This window comes from Neolamprologus multifasciatus, chromosome 1 (genome assembly GCF_963576455.1).
Source record: "Neolamprologus multifasciatus chromosome 1, fNeoMul1.2, whole genome shotgun sequence".
In the NCBI taxonomy this organism is placed as follows: Eukaryota; Metazoa; Chordata; class Actinopteri; order Cichliformes; family Cichlidae; genus Neolamprologus; species Neolamprologus multifasciatus.
In genome coordinates, this window is record NC_140439.1 from 22,162,324 (window position 1) to 22,176,170 (window position 13,847).

At 40.7% G+C, this 13,847-nt stretch overlaps 2 protein-coding genes across 2 annotated transcripts; both read left to right on the forward strand.

Moving 5' to 3' along the window:
* The first annotated feature begins 80 nt into the window (after window positions 1-80).
* On the forward strand, window positions 81-911 carry thap11 (THAP domain containing 11). Its single transcript, XM_085163367.1, has one exon. The coding sequence runs from the start codon at window positions 81-83 to the stop codon at window positions 909-911; it is 831 nt and encodes a 276-aa protein (XP_085019493.1).
* Window positions 912-7,303: 6,392 nt separating this feature from the next.
* Window positions 7,304-13,247, forward strand: nrn1lb (neuritin 1-like b). Its single transcript, XM_085163449.1, is given in 4 exon segments — window positions 7,304-7,662; window positions 10,565-10,712; window positions 11,892-12,072; window positions 12,074-13,247. Coding segments are annotated over 4 exon segments (507 nt in total). The 5' UTR covers window positions 7,304-7,607; the 3' UTR covers window positions 12,197-13,247.
* Window positions 13,248-13,847: the final 600 nt, after the last annotated feature.

Sequence of the window (13,847 nt, forward strand, 5' to 3'; positions counted from 1 at the left end):
GCATAGAATAAAGAAACAAAAATAAAATAATCTTAAGTTCACCCGAAGGCCGCAGATTTAGCCTCGGCGCTGAAGTAAATATGCCTGGGTTCACCTGCTGTGTCCCCGGCTGCTACAACAACTCGCACCGGGACCGGGAACTGCGCTTCTACACGTTTCCTAAGGACACCGCTCTCAGAGAGCAGTGGCTGAGGAACATCTCCCGGGCCGGGGTCAGCGGCTGCTTCAGCACCTTCCAGCCGACTACGGGGCATCGAGTCTGCAGCGTGCATTTCGCTGGCGGGAGGAAAACCTACAGCATCCGGGTGCCGTCCCTCTTCCCTCTGCGAGGGGTGAATGAGCGCAGGAGTCGGCGGGGCAGAGGCAGGAAAGTATCCGCGGCGGTTCCCGCGCCCGCCGCAGCTGCGACCTCCGGAATTGTTGTCACCAGCTCCGTGCTGGGCAGCACCGCAGAAGGAGCCGAGGCCAACGCAGGCGGGGAAGCGAGCGACGACAGCATCACCGTGGTGCAGATTGGCCAAAACGGAGAGTACTTGGGCACCGCGCGACTGCCCGTCCAAACGGAGGGGACATCTTACACGGGGCAGGTCGGCGGTACAGCCGAGGTAACGGCTGGCGACTCGCAGGTGGACACCTCATCCGCGGCGGCACCCGTGCAGTATGTCAGCGTGACCAGCAGCCCGCTGGACCACTCGTACTCTCTGACCACTGGCACCACGTCGGCCGAGCTGCTGAGGAAGCTGAACGAGCAGCGGGACATCATCGCGCTCATGGAGGTGAAGATGAAGGAGATGAAGGCGACCATCCGCCAGCTCCGGGTGGCGGAGGCCAAGCTGCAAGAGGAAGTGCGGGAACGGGACCGGTTGCTGTACGGCCACACGGTGGCTGCTAACGTTCGGAAGAAAATCTGATGGGATGGGTGAACATCGACGAGCCGTTATACAGACTCAGACTGACGGAGAGCAGGAGACAGCAGATCCAGCCCCGATTTCTACGAAACTGAGAGCGATGACAATTTATTTTCAAGTAGAGCTGATTTTTATTTTTATTTGCTTTTTAATTTTTTTTTGTAGGCTGGCTAGTTGATGTAGCTGATAGTAATAAACTTATTGCTAATCTAATTGAAACATGCACAGTCTGCCTCTGGTCTGCAGCCAAACCAAGATCACATGAATCCATTCAGACAAGACTCGTAGTTTGCACAGACTCACATTTCAGACTTATTTATGACGGGACAGACTGAGGGGACACCGGCGAAGAACATGCTCAAAACTGCCTAGCTGCATAAAGTGTTTTTTGTCCTTAGGCTGTTTTTGTTTTGTTTTTCCAGCCGAGTTTAGGAGCTCTTGTTGCAAAAAAAAAAAAAAAAGGATAACACCCCACAATAACAAGCAAAAATGCGCCAAGATAAAGTATCTATAGGATTTTTTTTTTAACCAAAACACTAATCTTGGCCTGCTTAGGGTTGTAGTGAACTAAATAAAACTCTACCGCGACTGTTTCAGAGTTGCCTTTAAAGGTGCCTTAAGGTGCCTTTAAAGGTACCTTAAGATTATTTCCATTGTTTTTGTTGCTAGAGGTATTTTTGCAGCTGAGAAGAAGAAAAAAAGACTTGAAGAAATTCCTCAAAGCTTTAAAGGGCACTTAAAATTAATTGTTATTAAAGGATGCTTCTTGGGGACGTTTTTTCCATAGTTTTGGGGAAGCAGCACCTACTTCTTTTTCATTTTTTGGGTGTGATTTAAACATTTTACGTGCCTCTTCATTATTCTTCACACAGATGTTTAGTGGCCACATATTTGTCCTGTTCATCAGTGTTTTAAGCACAGGTTATTACAAACATTTCATATTTTTGAAGCTGATCTGGCAGCTCATTGTTTAAGACTGGCAAGTTATTTCTCAAGCCAACAAGCATTTTGTCTCATAGCAGCATTTTAGAGACTTCTGGTGGGGAAAAAAGGATCTGACAGTGTTTCTGTTGTTTTCTTTTTAAGCCTTCATTGATATTGGGGTTGGGGGGGTTTGGCTCATGTGATCTCATCCCCGGACTGTGGTGAGGGGTTTATTTTAAAATGACACGAAGATTTGCAGTGGCTCTTGTAAGTCATATTACAAATTTTTTCAGCTTTGTTGAGTTGTGGACAAAATAATAAAATTTGTATGAAATAAACTTATAAAAGACTTGTGTTGGAAACCTTACAGTTTACGATCGTCGCGTAAAGTGCAGTGATCTTAAAATTATTCACACACATTGTTTAGCACTAGTGGTGCCTTCACAGATGCACAGGATAGATAATCTGTGCAGATTAATAGCTCTGCATCATAGAGATGCTGACTTTGGGTCTACAAATCTCTCTCTTTAGCTCACAGGATGCATAGTATTACTTCTATCAGGAAGTTAAACTTTTGAGTGGTCAGAAAACAGCTTTATATTTTACGTCATTGTTCAGGCTGGATCTCAAGAACATATTAGAGTTTTTGGATCTTCTTTGTGTGTTTCTTTTCATGTCAGAGTTTTAACTTGCTTTTGTGGCTCTGTTTATAAACCCGTGCTCTGACTGTTGTTTGAATCCAGCACCACCTGAAAACCTGAATGTGATGGCCATCTTTGGCCTGGTGAAATCATCTTTCTAATTACACTGTATGTTAAATTCTATTTCTAAATGTCTGAGAAGCTGTTTTTACCAACTTAGCTAAAGTGAGTGAGAAGGGTTTTTGGCTCCACAGTATTTTGTTGCTCTTCCCCAAAGTTTTACACAGTTTTTTGCTGGCATTACATTCAGAATAACAGAGATAGGACTTTATTTAAAAAATAAATCTCGATTTTATTGCACAAAACTGAAATTTCTAATCTAATATTGCACAAAGAAAACAAATGAAATGTTTTCTCGCTTAAATGTAATGAGTGCCTTCTGTTTACGGCTTACACTGAAACTGGGTTATATAATGTCAGAACAAAAGATTAATTTTTTATATATCTCTCTCTTTGCTAGTGTAAATAACAAGCCTAAACTGATTAAAGGACCAACTCACCAAAGAGAAATCACTCCTCAAAAAATGATCCCTAGTCGTATTTTGCTTCAGATTTACTAAATTGATAAATTAAGACCCAATTTGTTAATAAATGAGGCCAATTACTAGAAAATAGTGAATTCAATTACACATTCTGACTTCTTGCTTTAATGCAAATGTGATTTCATTTTTAAAACAGCAAAGTGTCATATTTTAGTTGACTGGAAACTGATTCTTCATCTTGTCCAGTCCAGAGTTTCAGGACAGCAATAATCATCTGTACAGTCGGAGTCTGAAGCATGATTTTTACCCTCTAGATGGCGCTGGGATAAAAGCTTGAAGAAGAGAAGCTTCAGCTCCTCTCTTTATGACCTAATTTGCTTGATCTATCTATGTGTGGCCAATCTGATGCTCATTTGCTTAATTGTTACAGATTTTAAGGAAGTGAAATGCTAATTATCTCAACACGAACATAGGCATGTAATGCAGTTCCACCGCTCACACTGGAATGGGTAATTTTTGAACACCTAATGTATTAATGTGAAACAGAGAAAGGGGTAGCGATGGATGAATGGATGGAGAGAGAGAGCATTGGAAAGAGCGAGGATCCAGTTCGTAATCTCATCTGGATTTATCTTTTCTACTCCCTACAGTGTTGCGTAAGGCCTTAATCCAATGCTGTCAATCAAACTTACACAACTCTATCTTCCTTCTTGATGGCTGTTACCACTGCAATCAGGCCAAATGACATCTTTTCAAGGCAGGTTTCATTGTTTAGGTACAACAATGAAAGCAACATGTGATTCTGAAATCCACTGAAATAAGACTTTCTGTATATAAACATGGAAAATCTTTGAAGTGTGTCAGAAAGGGTAGTAATAAAGGCAATAAAGTAAGTAATCCAGGTCAAAGTTTATAGTTTTGCTGGTCATGATCTAAAAAAAATTAAGGAAGCAATGTTAGATTTATAGAAAAAAAGTTGCATGACATCCTTTTGCAATTTCCTATAGCTATATAATAATCCACCTTTATCTTTCAGTGTGTGAGTCTCGATCAGGGGGGTCATCCTTGGACAGCTGACAGTATGCAGAATTGCCATTTAAAAACTCCGTCATATCCTACTAATGCTGCTACTGCATATTTTGTTTTTAGTGTGAATACTTAGTGTGCTACATGTATATCAATATTCACATCTTGTGTATATTGTTTTACTTGTAAATTGAAATGCTTGAAACATTTTCTACACTATTAATTAGGCTTTCAGTTTCCTTTAGGAATGTACTTTTTGATAATAATAATTACTGAATAATATTTAATTATTTTAATAATTCTTTTGACATTTTATATTGAGCTTCTATTCATCAGATTGTGTTTAAATACTTTGTGACACTTTAAAGCTTTGACTTCCTGTATTAAAAGAATAAGGAAAAACTACATTGTCCTTTTAAAACAAATCGAATAAGGAATATTATATCTGGAATCTTCTGCAACCATCGTCTCAACTGCTCATGACAAAGCAAATCGCAGCTCTCTGCAGAGCTGTCCAGGAAAACGCTGATGGAATCATCACACAACAAGCTGGGTGTCCTGCGTGAGGCAAACAGGACAGTTTCGCAACAGCAAAGTAACCGTGCATGGATCACGGCTCTGAGCTAAGTGAGTGAGCAATGAAGAAGAGGAGGAGGAAAACGGTCAGCGCAGCACTTCACAAAAGTTGTCAGCAGGAGTCCTCTTTGAGGAGAATCTCACAACAAAAGTTGTTTTCAGTGTGGATTGGTTTTAATTTAAACATAAGGTCCAAACATTTAAATATAGCCTCAAGATAAACTGCAGCCGTTCAGGGGTGTGGCATATTAGGACCCTGAGCACAGGGAAACTCCCGACATTGGCTGTATCCCAATTCAGAGTCTGCAGCCTTAAAGTAAGCAGCCTTAACGGTCCACAAGGGCCGCGTACTCAAAGACCGCTAAGGACGGAAGTGCGAGGCTTGTAAAATGGGATGGTCTAGCCTCCGTCGCGCTGCCCAGGTTGCCTAGCAACTATCATACTAACAGCTGGAAACGTTTCATACAGCATTGTCCGACATGTGGCCAACAGTAATGTTTTAATGTTCTTAGTTATTAAACATTTGCACATAAATAAGTGACATAATATTCAGTACTTACTTAAAGTTTACTCTTCAGGCCCCCCCTCATCCGCTGTTTTTTTATGGCAAAATTATCCACACCCAGCGCTGTGCTATGCATTCTGGGATATGTTGGGCCACGAAGTCTACACCGCCACATCCTTAAAATTCAGGGAAATGAAGGACGCATTTGAGGGCCGCATTTCGAGCAGCCCTTGAATTGGGACAACCTTTGTCGTGTAGCTGTGACATAATCGACCTTAAAATGCGCCCCATAAGGCTGCAGACCCTGAATTGGGATACAGCCATTGACTCCCATCAACATGCAGCAATAATTTAAGTTAAGTCTTATTTGATTGGTCCTGCCTATAGAAACCCTGAAGACTGTATAATATAAAGTCCTTGATTTGGACAATCACAAAGCATGTGAAACATGGACATCACTTCCAAATCTCAAAAATGAAGCCAAAGTTCTTCAAAGCATGCAGTCTTTGGCCAACAGAGGGCGACTCCTGTGCTTACAAAAAAATAAGACTGAATACAATTTTAGGGGTAAAACAGTCCTTCAGATCCTTTAATCTGTGAGCCTCTTTCCTAACTTCACGGTTTCAGTTGCTAGTTTTGCGTCTTACATAAAATGGCATTATGTTTACTTCTGCGGTCCCGGTTAGAGCCAAAAAGGAGGTTGAAGGAAGGTGTGAGATCCCACCCCCATAATTTCCAGTTTCACAACATCAGGACAGCAAAAGTCCTCAACTTAAGGATTCACAATTGTACTTCACTAACCAGTGGGTGATGTTACTGTGAATACAGCCATTGTTTGGCTATATATAAACAATGGAATTTCTTTTTTTTTAGAATAGCAAAAAAATCTAGATAAGTTCACCCAGTTTACAGTGCAGTGAAAAAGTATCTGCCCTCTTCATGATTTCTTTATTTATTTCATTCTTGTCACACTTGCATGTTTCAGATATAACCTGATTATATACAGCACGCTCAAGCTTTAGAACATGAACTGATGGCCGGACATTCTTCTTCTTTCGCCCAGGTCCTGAAGCAGAAAAGCAGGCCCAGACTAACTCTTGACCACCACCATGTTTGACTTGGTACTATTTTCTTTTTAAGAAATGCTGTGTTAGTTTTATGCCACATGTAACAGTAACTCAAACCTTCCAAAAAGGCAAACTTTTGTCTTGTCAGTGCAAAGAATGTTTTCCCAAAAATCTTGGGGGTCACAAAGATGTTTTTGGGCAAATGTGGGTTCTTTCGAGACTTTTTGGAAGAGTTATTGAAGCGCTTCTTTGGTAACAATGGCCCCTCCTGGGAAGGTTTACCACAGTTTGAAGTTTTCTCCATTTGTGGATAATAGCTCTGGAGTCCCAAAGCCTCAGAAATGTCTTTGAAACCTTTCCCAACTGATAGATGTGAATGACATCTTTTTCATGGCACCGTAAATGTTACACATCTGCAATATGACATTGCATAGAGATGAATTTGATGAGCTAATGCAGATGTTTCCAGGAAAACTTTTTGCCAAAGTAGCTCCAGTGATGTATCGATTTAGGGCAGCAGCTTGGGACACAGACAGATTACTCTGCAGTCGATGGTTGTTCTAAGCCGCAGATTAACAATGGGTTCCTATTCCTCCTGTGTCGGTATGCAGATGTCAACCAGGACTTATACTAATGCACAGAGTGTGAACCATCTGGGAGGGTGAGGAGGGGGATGTAAGATGGAATCGCAAGGAAGTCAAGGAGTAAAGATCACAATCACCCGTTTTCAACAGTTTAACAGTTCTGTCTTTGTCTCTTATTGTCATAACCCAAAAAGCGGATGAATTCTCTCGTGGGCTGAGGCTATTCCCAGAAGGCGCTGTGGAACCACATTGGACTCCCAGGTGAGCCTGATTGTGTTATCCTCACTGGGATGTCATCCATCTGTGCACAAAAAAAATCCTCCTGCCTCCTGACACCTTTAATAATGGTTTGTTTCACTGTTCACTTACAAACTCTGTTCAATGGTTAAAACAGATTTTTGCAACAGGTAGGTGTCACACAAGTGTGAACAGCAAAATCATTATAAGATCATATATCTGGGTTTCAAACAAGTGTTCCAAATACTGAAAACCGGAAATGAGAACACTCTAATCCACTGTGCTATGATGTGATGCTCTCATTGGTCTGTTGCTCCAAGCCTTCCCAGTGCACACACACACATACACATACACACAAGCACAACATCCTCTTACTCTCTGTGATGCATTGGTCCCTTTCACTGTTAATCCAGCTGGGTTGTGCCTCCGTGCATTGCTGCACTTTTGCCATCTGATAAATTCCCCACGGACGGTTGGAAAAATCACATTTTAGGCCAGAAATTTTGCACTTTTTGGATTTACGTCAAGTGGGAGCTTCACATCAGAGCCTCTTGCTCGGGGGTGGTACTCGGCTCCACGGGACTTCTGAGCCAAACAATGAAGTCCCATCCAGGTAGCTCGACGGTGCTGCTGCCCATCGCCCTCTGCCTCAGTAAGGAACTTGCCGTACTCTCCAGTTGTAGTGTGACCATGTTGTATGTGTTTGTGTGCAATCCAGTCTTGTGGGAAAACTTTGTAAGTGTTGAGTGTGCTCTTCACTGCCCCAATTTTGTCCTGCATCTGTATACGGATATACATTTTTTTTTGCTCTTTCAGATTTGTCAGAAAAGGTCCAGAGAAGTTCAGATGGCTTATAATGGATGTTCCCTTCAGCTTGTTCTGATATTAATGAGAAAGGCTTTACAAATGCGCTTACCTTAATGAAATGCTCCCCAGGCTGTTTGTGTGTGTGTGTGTGCATGCAGAAAGGTGTACAACATTGTGTATTTGAGTGTGAACACCAATGGAAGGAAACTAAGTAGATTTAGCTGAGGACAAATTGGAGCCTTCTTTTCATACCACGTTATATTTCTGCTACAACACATATTAAATTTTATCTAACCTTTACTTTACTGTAATATCTTTCAGATTAAAATCTTTTTTCCAAGCACACATTGATTAAAAAAAAGGAAACAATAAAATAGAATAAAATAGAATAAAATAGATACCCAGTGCAATGCAAGATATCAATTACACTCTTCAGTTACAGAATCTTTCTCCCAGGGAAACAAAACCATCTATCTTAGAGAGAAAGATTAGATTCAATTTTTTTTATTTGTCATTTGTACACAGACACACATACACTAAGTCTGGGTACACAGGAAACCATGTGAGTTTCAAGTCAAGGTTAAATAAATAGTCTTCAGAGCAGACTGAAGAATATATTGTGTTTTTTACTTTGGTACATTTATTATATTAGTATTAATGTTATTCAGTATTTGAATTATGTAGATTTGAGCATATATAACATAAAGAACACAAAATATGTTTGTTTTTTTTGTTTTTTATATCACAAATCAAACTACTCAGAAGTTCATAAAGGTACAGCCAAAATGATTTACTGATTAACCACTTTTTCATTTTGTGCTCAATTTTTCTGCTACTTTTATATTTGTTCAGAGTATCTGTGGCTGGATTTCTCACAAATTTTTAAAAAAGGGTAAATAAGTTGATGCAGAAGAAATCAGTTTCAGAAGAAGCTCAGGCACCCTGTAAGATGCTTGTGGTAATATTTATTATTGTATAAGTTATATTAAATATATTTATTATATATTGTTTTATATTTTATGTTATTATCTTTATATAATGTTTTTATTAATAGTAAATAATGCGAATTCTGCTTCCACCTTGGCTGTCCTAACATTATAAAGGTTTTTGGGGTTGACTTTTTAACATAGCTACATAATGCCCTTGAATAATTGCCAGAAGGATGTTTCTGCAGAAAATTAAGGCATTGCAGTGAACACGACCTTTATCCTTTTGCATATAAAAGTCACAACATCATCATTTCATCTCCATTTGTCATTTGTGTGAAATTCTGTCTTAATCGGAGCTACTGAGTTATCACAAAGCAACATATTTATTGAGGTCACAATGTCTTTGACCTTTGAGTGCAGAAATGTAATCAGTTCATCCTCGAGTTCAACTGAACATTTGTGGAAAACACGAAGAAAATCCCTGGAGACATTGTGCCCATGAGAACACTTTCCAACAACCTGGAAACATAATGCAGTCAGCCGTGACTGCCAGTGGTGGTGAGGAGTGCAACCGCATTTTATGAATGAAGCTCATTTGTGGAAAAATCTACCAAGTTACATGGAAATTTCGCAACAGGAATTCATTACATTTTTGCAGAGACAGCTATTAAAAAACATCTGCAAAGAAAGAACACAGAGAAGCAAAAGCAAAACATCAGGGCTTTAATGATGCAGCTGATAACGTGCACTGGCATTAGGCAGAAACGAGGTCGTCTTAGACTGATTGAATCACAAAAGTTCCAAGTGGCGTGTGGACAAAAGGCAAAAATGTCCGAGATGTCACCAATTTCTGAGCTAATTTTTTAGACAAGCGGTTGGTTTTTGCAATGCATATTTAACTTTTGTTTTATATCCTCTGGTCAAATGTATACAGACAGCCAGATCTCCTTTGGGATTGCTGTTTAAGCTCTGTTCTTTAATTCAAATATCAATGCTTCAATATTCAGTGATATATAAAATAAGATCAGTGTTCTTTACACCCTGTGTAAGCAGCTTGTCCAGAGCCAACAGTAGTTCTGAACCACAAAGGCAGAAATTAGACAAACTGCACTCAGTCACATGCAGTACATTAGAAAGAGAGCATCCAAATTTCTGTGGAAAGCCTGGAGCCAGAAAAATGAAGGCTGGTTTAGCATCAGATTGATGTTTATGGTTTTAGGGCTGACCCTGGAACAGCTCATCAGGTCTGCTGGCAAACGAATGTGTTCGAGGCCAACGACAAACTGATAGCGATCTTGCAGTACAGATTTACTCCCAAATCAGTGCTCCAGTCAGACCTTGTGTCTCAGCTTTTCAGGAAGGTTTCAGTGAAAACTCAAACTACATAAGGACATGTTTTATATGACATGTTATGTGGACTGACCGATGCAACCATACAGCTTATACATGGCTTTATAGTGCTACATGGAATTTGGCTCTGAGGGTGTATAATCCCTCCAGATGAATGGAATACAACATATTTCTGTATCTGTTTGATCCATCTAAGAACCTGATGGATCACAACTATGAGCATACAAACATTGTATTCAAATCCTCAACAATCTAGTGGTTTTATTTTTCTCCCATCATAACCTTTTAGTTTAGTAACACTGTATTCGCAGTCTCCTCATGTATGCATTCATTTCTTCTGCACTGAAAAAAGGAGTGTTTTATATGTCTTTAGTGCTCAACTTTGAGAAAGAGCATCGACCTTCTTTAGATAAAATGATCTTTTTGTAGTGTTCAAATATTTGTGTCTTGTCTTTCCCTCTCCAGCAGGCTTGGTCCCCGTGTGTCTCAGCGCCGCAATCCCTGTTTCATGTGGTTCCATCTACAAACGCTTTGCTCAGTGTTTACTCACACTCGGGGACAGTTTAGTGGACACACAAAAAGAGCAGAGCACACAGGACATCGATGCCATCTGCAGGTGTGTGTTTGTGTGTGTCAGTCTGTCAGTGCACGGTACGACTGTTAATCTGTCTTGAAGTTGTTTTGATCAGTTTTTATAACACCATCACCAGAAACTGTCCATTCCAAAACATAGCAAAGCCCTGCTTTGTAGTCTTTTTTAATGTTATGTTAATGAGACTTGAAACTAGTGACTGAAACCACAGACCCTTTGGGAAAGTGTTCACTGAGGTCACAGATCAAGAGCTGAAGGGCTGTGTTTCTTTGTCCTTTCAAAATATTTTTTGGACTCACCTGTTTTTAATGCACACCAAACATGTTATCGCAGGATGAATTTATGAATCAAATTTAGTTTTTCAGTTCCAGATAAACAGATCTGACCAATCAGGCCACTGCATCTGGCAACCAGTGAGCTTGTAAGTTAAAATGCGAGTGATCTGGAATTGGTAAGATAATACTGGTTTACCTCAGACACACTACTAGTTGCTGCTCTGGGTCAACTGGCTCTCTGCATCCTCAGAAGTTGTTACAAGTCCTCCAACAACAGCTCAAACTGCCTCATTGACATCCATAAATATGTATGAAAGCAGCCTTCTCATGAGAATCGGCTGAATCTCAGTTTCTTACGATTTTTGTTTAGAAACATCAGGGCCAGCTCATCAGTGCTTGATATACTCAGTTGCTTAGTGGTGCATTTTTGAGGAAAAATGCTTCACAAAAATATATTTACAGTGTGTACACGTCACACAAACCTGCTTCAGAAAGATGGTGCATGGGGATCTGCCAGGCCCGGGAGCCATCGCCAGTCCCCTTCAAGGCCTTCCTCAAACCGCAGCTCAATTCTTGTCCAAGCATTCACTTGTACCTACTAAAAACACTGTCAAACCTAAAATGAGGACGTGGGCCCAGCGAGTGAAATAGTTTTTTTTTTAACAATGCGCTGTGTGCAAAGGCCTTAAGAATAAACATATGAAGCTGGAAGTAAACATAGGTCTCCTTCGAATTACCAGAAAATGAGCTGTCTTAAGTCTGTGACCCAAAAGTGATGTCAGAAGGTCCTGCAGGACACCAGAGAAGTGATAAACCACAGGAAGTCAGCTACTTATCAGCACTGTAGTAATCTCATTACTTTACTGGGTTATTATTTATGTTATGTGTTGGAGATGCTAACCTCTCTTCCTATCCTGGTTCTTTCAAGGTCCTGGAATGCATTTCACGTTTGTGCCAACTCAGCTCTGGCTGGCTGTCCTGGAGAAGCAGCAGCGGTTTGGGAGTCTCTAAGACAAGAGTCCAGGAAGACAGAGTTTTCTGGAAACCTCTACAACATGTGCGCCAGCCGCACAACACTCCCACCCAGCACCGTGCCTGCAGCTCAGAGCCCCCCCCACGTCCGACCAGACAAACCAGGAAACACTGAAAGGGCAAACACACAAGCACAGCCCCACGCTCTTCACTGTACTGCTCCCTGCGTGTAGCATGCTGCTAATTCTGCTCAGGAGTTAGTTAACCCATATTAACCCTTCGGTCGGAGTGATGCCAGCAGGCCATCACAGTCCTGCTGCCCCTACAATCCAAACAAACAAGGGCACACAATCCATACAAGTCACTTTCATCATAATCCTTAAATAAGGATTGCTATAACTGGATCAGTTTGAAATGCTTGGTTCAGTACACTAATACAGCATTGACGCATTGAAAAAATTTGAAGACCTGCCTTCTGTCAGACAGAAGCCTCTTACATGAAGTCCACCAAGTTTTCAATCACTGCAAGAGTTTAAATGATTTTGATTAAATTCGCATGATCTAATATTTATTATTCTGTTAAAGAAGAACGAACAGTTAATGTAAGGAAGAATAAACCCTTTCCCCACATCTCTTTAATGAGGCAACTTAGCTGAAAGAAAAGCTCTGGTTATGAAAAATATATATCTTTTAGCCCTGCTGCAGTTCATCACCAGTGTCCCATGATTTGAGGACAAAGGAGATTTTGAGGCATGCTGTAACGCCAGGTGTTCAGATCTGGTGCAACCTAATCAGGTGTGATCTGGAGGAGAGTATTATCAGCGAGGGGGGCGAACTGTGTTTTTGTGCAGTAGGTTTAAGTCATCACCCTGTTTGACTGGTTTAACGACATGAAATCAGATTTATGTGACGACAGACTCTCTGATGTGCTGCTACATGTTATTATTTCATGTGACTTTAACCCAGTTTAAAGATGTCTCCTGTGGGAACAGTGTGCACATGTCTCAATAAAATGCACAAAAAGCATGCAATAAACATTTCCTTGGACAGTAATGAAGCATAAAGGAAAACAAGCACATTAGTCAGCAGTCTGAGTCTCTTTAGTGTATAATTGTCATTTGTAAGAATGTTTTGAATTTCTTTCACTGGTTTACACATCACTGGTGTATTTGCTGCATCATTTTCTAGTTTTGCATTATTTAGTGGGACATGCAACTTTACGTCACTGTGATTTTTCACCATGGAAGGTATGTTAACATACATGACACAGTCTTGCTGAGTGATTGAAACTATTACTGATCCTAAAATCAAATGCTTTGAGTCAGGTTTTATGTGTGTGTGTGTGTGTGTGTGTGTGTGTGTGTGTGTGTGTGTGTGTGTGTGTGTGTGTAATCTTAATACCCTTAAGCTGTTTCATAACAGCAGAGTCATGATTAATCTCATCTATCTTTATTCATCCACTGTGTAGCAGGTTGCACCTCAAAACACTTAAAATCAGTCTCAGTGGCCTCAGAGCAGATAAACACCGTAGGTAGGAAGACTTGAACATCATGTGAGGAGTGATGACTGATGCTGTGGCAGTCAAGGGAACCTCAGGTGGACCTTAAATACCTTTAATATTTATCAACCTCCAGATTATCCAAATCTCACAGGTTAGCCTGACCAGCGCTCTTTCATCGTTTTAAGTGTGTACGTCTCATTCCATTTGCACTACAGATTAGAGATGGACCGATCTGATATTACCTATTGGTCAGATACTGACCTAAATTACTGGATCGGATATCGGAGAGAAATAAAAAATGTAATCCGATCCATTACATATCAAAAAAGCACCTCACAAAACTTGCGACACGGCGTAACTCGGCCCATAACCCGGAGCAGTATGCATCACGTGATAGAGCAGCTCTGGCGT